The 4,455-nt window shown below is 42.7% G+C and overlaps 2 protein-coding genes across 2 annotated transcripts; both read left to right on the top strand.

The window, feature by feature from the left end:
• The first annotated feature begins 1,117 nt into the window (after nucleotides 1-1,117).
• LOC121262126 lies at nucleotides 1,118-1,741 on the top strand. The gene has a single exon (XM_041164541.1). The coding sequence runs from the start codon at nucleotides 1,118-1,120 to the stop codon at nucleotides 1,739-1,741; it is 624 nt and encodes a 207-aa protein (XP_041020475.1).
• Nucleotides 1,742-3,403: 1,662 nt separating this feature from the next.
• On the top strand, nucleotides 3,404-3,918 carry LOC121262124. The gene has a single exon (XM_041164539.1). The coding sequence runs from the start codon at nucleotides 3,404-3,406 to the stop codon at nucleotides 3,905-3,907; it is 504 nt and encodes a 167-aa protein (XP_041020473.1). The 3' UTR covers nucleotides 3,908-3,918.
• Nucleotides 3,919-4,455: the final 537 nt, after the last annotated feature.

The following is a 4,455-nucleotide window of genomic DNA, read 5'->3' as shown; positions in this document are numbered from 1 at the left end:
ATGACTATCGGGAGGTTATGGACCCCTTTGATTTATTATTATAGCATTAAAGATTGTGTGGAGTTTGTAATGAGATTATTGAGAAGATTTGAGATTAATTTCATTTATGAAGTTTTTTTTTTGGAGTTTATTCTTTGGATGTGTTGGGAGATATGTTTATGAGTGACAAGTAGAAATTCTCCAAGTCACCCGGATTTGGGGCGTTACATTTGGTATCAGAGCCAGGTTTGAATTCTGCATACTATAAACCTAGGAGGTTTAGATTTCTGTGGATGCATAGGATTGAATATTGTTGAAGTGGGAAGTCTTAGAATTCGCAGGCTTTGCGAATAACTATGAAGTGTGGTATTTCATAGGTCTATGAACTAAATTCATGTTGATTAAGGTTTAGTTTAGTGGCGAAGCCTTCTTAAATACTCAGATGGAGTAAGATGTTAAATTTTTGGGAGAGATTGACTATTACTACCGTTGTGCGTTCCTCTTTTGTCTCTGTTATAGATATTCTTATATTTTTTGAATTCTAATATATATATACGTTTTGTTTTTACAAATACCACTAATTTTCTATGTTCTTATAAATTCTATTTTTGAAGCGATTTTTAAAAATTCTAGTTATTTTGTCAGGATGCCACCTCGTCGTAGAGAACGAAGCATGTCGGATCTGAATGCGATCGAGAACGAAAGGGAAGCAAACCCGAGTGCTTCCGACGTGTTACGAGCAGCTGCACATCAGTTAATTGATGACCTTGTGCAAAATCCCACGGGTCGCCAGCGTAATTTCAATGAAGGGGGTTGTACTGTTGAGCAATTCAATCGTATGCACCCTCCTTTATTTGATGGGAGAGGCGATCCAACTTTGGCGGAGGATTGGGTTCAGGACATTGAGGAGATTTTGTGAGTCCTAACTTGTACTGAGGAGCAAAAAGTGGCGTACGCCACATTCAAGCTTACTGGGGAAGCGAAGAGGTGGTGGGTCTCTGAAAGATCTATCAGGGAAGCTGAGGGGACAGAGATAGTCAGTTGGCTGCACTTCAAGCAGATCTTTCTTGAGCGCTTCTTCCCTAGCTCTTTCCGTGAGGACAAGGCTATGGAATTTGCCACCTTGGTTCAGGGAACCATGACGGTACATCAGTATGCTGCTAGGTTTACTGAGTTATCCCGTTTTGCTACTTATTTGATTCCCGATGAGGAAAAGAAAGCACGCAAATTTGAGCAAGGACTGAATGAGAAACTGTACGTGCGTGTGGTGGGTTTCCAGATTCGGAACTTCTCAGAATTGGTGGATAAAGCAACAGTTTTTGAAAGAACCCTTCAAAGAAGCGCTGCAATGCATGAACAGAGAAAAAGGACTACTCCTACTGGGTACCAGTCTGGCATGGATCAGGGACCATGGAAAAAGAGGAATGAGGGTAGTAGTTCAGGGAAAAGGCTGGTTCAGAGTAATCAACAGCCCTACCAGTGTAGGACATGCAATCAAGTGCACTCCGGAGAGTGCAGAAAAGGGGCGGGATTGTGTTTTCGTTGTGGCAAAACAGGTCACTACATCAGGGATTGCCCAATGCAAAATAGGAACAACCAGACATTCATACCGCCACCTCAGAGGAATGAAGTATCAGCCCGGGGCAGCAATCAACGTCCTACTGCGCCTGCTCGAGTCTTTGCACTAACACCTGGAGAAGTTGAGGGTAGGAATGACGTGATCACTGGTATGACTCTTTGGTTTTACTTCAAGGATTTATAGTTTCTACTATTTTCTTTTCTTTGATTGATTCTGGTTAAGACTTTGAATATTCTTGGTTCATGGATGAGTTTGAATGTGATCACAGGTACTCTTTCTCTGTTTTCTAATAATGCTTTTGTGTTATTTGACTCGGGAGCGACACATTCTTTTGTTTCCACGGCGTACTCTAGATTTTGCACTTTAGATACTGAAAGGTTAAGGAACAAGTTAGTGGTTGCGACCCCAACAGGAAATTCTGTAGTCTGTAGTGAGATTTTACCTGGATGCCCTCTTTCTATAGAGGGAAGACTGATGCAACATGGGAAGGTTATAGCTTATGCCTCACGTCAACTGAAAGTGTATGAGCAGAATTATCCCACCCATGATCTGGAACTCACGGCACTCATTTTTGCACTTAAGCTTTGGAGACATTACTTGTATGGAGAAAAGTGCGAAATTTTTACGGATCACAAGAGTTTGAAGTATTTCTTTACCCAAAAAGAATTAAACATGAGACAAAGGAGGTGGCTTGAGTTGATCAAGGATTATGATTGCACCATTAATTATCACCCAGGCAAAGCTAATGTTGTAGCCGACGCTTTAAGTAGGAAGTCAGTGGGACCGACAATTGCAGCTATTACCACTCAGCATAGGTTGCTGATGGATTTAGAAAGAGCCGGTATTGAAGTCTTTTCTAGTGATACAAGTGCTGTCATGGCCAGTTTAGTGGTTCAACCTGCTTTGATAGATAGAATCAAAGATGCTCAGAAAGTGGACTCAGAGTTGGTGAAGCTAAGGGAAGAGATCGGAAACGGGGACAAACCTGATTTTTGTATTTCCAAGGATGGAGTTTTGAGGTTTAGGAGTAGAGTATGCATACCTGCTGATGATGAACTAAAAAGGTTGATTCTTGAAGAGGCACACCGTTCTTTGTATACTGTTCACCCAGGGAGTACCAAGATGTATCGGGATTTGAGAGAGTCCTTTTGGTGGAATGGCATGAAAAGGGAAATTGCTAAATTCGTAGAACAATGCCTGACTTGCCAACAAGTGAAGGCGGAACATCAGAGACCTGCAGGATTATTACAGCCACTTCAGATTCCAGAGTGGAAATGGGAACATATCTCCATGGATTTTGTGACAGGTCTACCAAGGACCGTAAGCGGGCAAGATGCTATATGGGTGATCGTGGATCGCTTATCGAAGACCGCCCGTTTTGTGCCCATTAAAGTTTCTTATAAACTAGAGAAACTAGTTGAACTGTATGTGCGGGAGATAGTGAGGTTGCATGGAGTACCGGTATCCATTGTGTCGGATAGAGATCCTCGCTTTACCTCGAAGTTCTGGCAAAGCTTACAGGAGGCAATGGGTACTCAGCTAAGCTTCAGTACCGCTTTTCATCCTCAGACAGATGGACAGTCAGAAAGAACTATTCAGATTTTAGAAGACATGTTGAGGGCATGCTTGATGGATTTCAAGGGATCTTGGATGCAACATTTACCATTGGTTGAGTTTGCATATAATAATAGCTTCCAGGCTAGCATTGGGATGGCACCTTACGAGGTTTTGTATGGCAGGAGATGTAGGTCTCCATTGTATTGGGATGGAATAGGTGAAAGGAAACTTCTAGGGCCAGAGATTATTCAGCAGACCACCGAAAAGATAGATATCATTCGGGCTAGAATGAAAGCAGCTCAAAGTCGACAGAAGAGCTATGCAGATAAACGCCGCCGTCAGTTAGAATTTGCGATGGGAGATAAGGTTTTCTTGAGAATTTCACCAATGAAAGGAGTTATGAGATTCGGAAAGAAAGGTAAGTTGAGTCCTAGATACATTGGGCCGTTTGAGATTCTTGATCGGTTTGGACCGGTGGCGTACAGGGTAGCTCTACCACCGGCGTTCTCGGGAGTGCATAATGTGTTCCATGTGTCCATGTTGAGAAAGTATATCCATGACCCCACTCACATCATAGATCATGAACCCTTGCAGATTCAAGAGGACATGACCTACACCGAGGAACCATTGCGGATTCTGGACAGGAAAGAGCAAGTGTTGCGGAATCGAACTATTTCTTTGGTTAAAGTATTGTGGAATAATCATGCTATCAATGAAGCATCTTGGGAATTCGAGGAAGAGATGCGAGTAAAGTATCCTCACTTGTTCGAAATAAATTATTATAGCTTGTAACGAATTCCGAGGACGGAATTCTTGTAAGGGGGGAGAATGTAAGGCCCTGCCTCTTCATCAAAGTGGCCCGGATCAGTGCGTGAAAATGGCCCAGCCATTTTCGTGTTTAGTGAGAATCCTGAACGACGTCGTTTTTGAGGTGAATGTTTTCTCCTTCAACTTCCGTTTCTTTCCGCATTTCTCTGTTTCAGTTTCAGTTTCTCCCGCATCTCTCTCGCGCACGTCTCTCTTTTCTTTTCGGTTTCATCTTTATTTCCTGTTGTTGGCATTAGTTTGAGTTTCCGAATCCCATGCCCTAGACCTCCTCACGTGGATTTCTGTTGCTGCGTTGCTTCTGGTTTCCCGAGTGTTGCCGTCTGCTATACTCTGTTTTTCCTCCATTTCTGCATTTTGGTTTCCGTCTGCAACTCACGGGCATCAATTCGCATCCCCTCCATTTTCGATTGGTAAGGGTTTCTTTCTCATCCAAGTATCGGTTTCTCCTTCTGTAACCGTGCGATTTCTGCTTCTTAGTTTTGGGTTTGGTTTATCTTCTTTTTGATGCAATA

The sequence above is a fragment of the Juglans microcarpa x Juglans regia genome, chromosome 4S, assembly GCF_004785595.1.
Source record: "Juglans microcarpa x Juglans regia isolate MS1-56 chromosome 4S, Jm3101_v1.0, whole genome shotgun sequence".
Lineage (NCBI taxonomy): Eukaryota > Viridiplantae > Streptophyta > Magnoliopsida > Fagales > Juglandaceae > Juglans > Juglans microcarpa x Juglans regia.
This window is presented reverse-complemented; position numbering and strand designations above follow the sequence as displayed.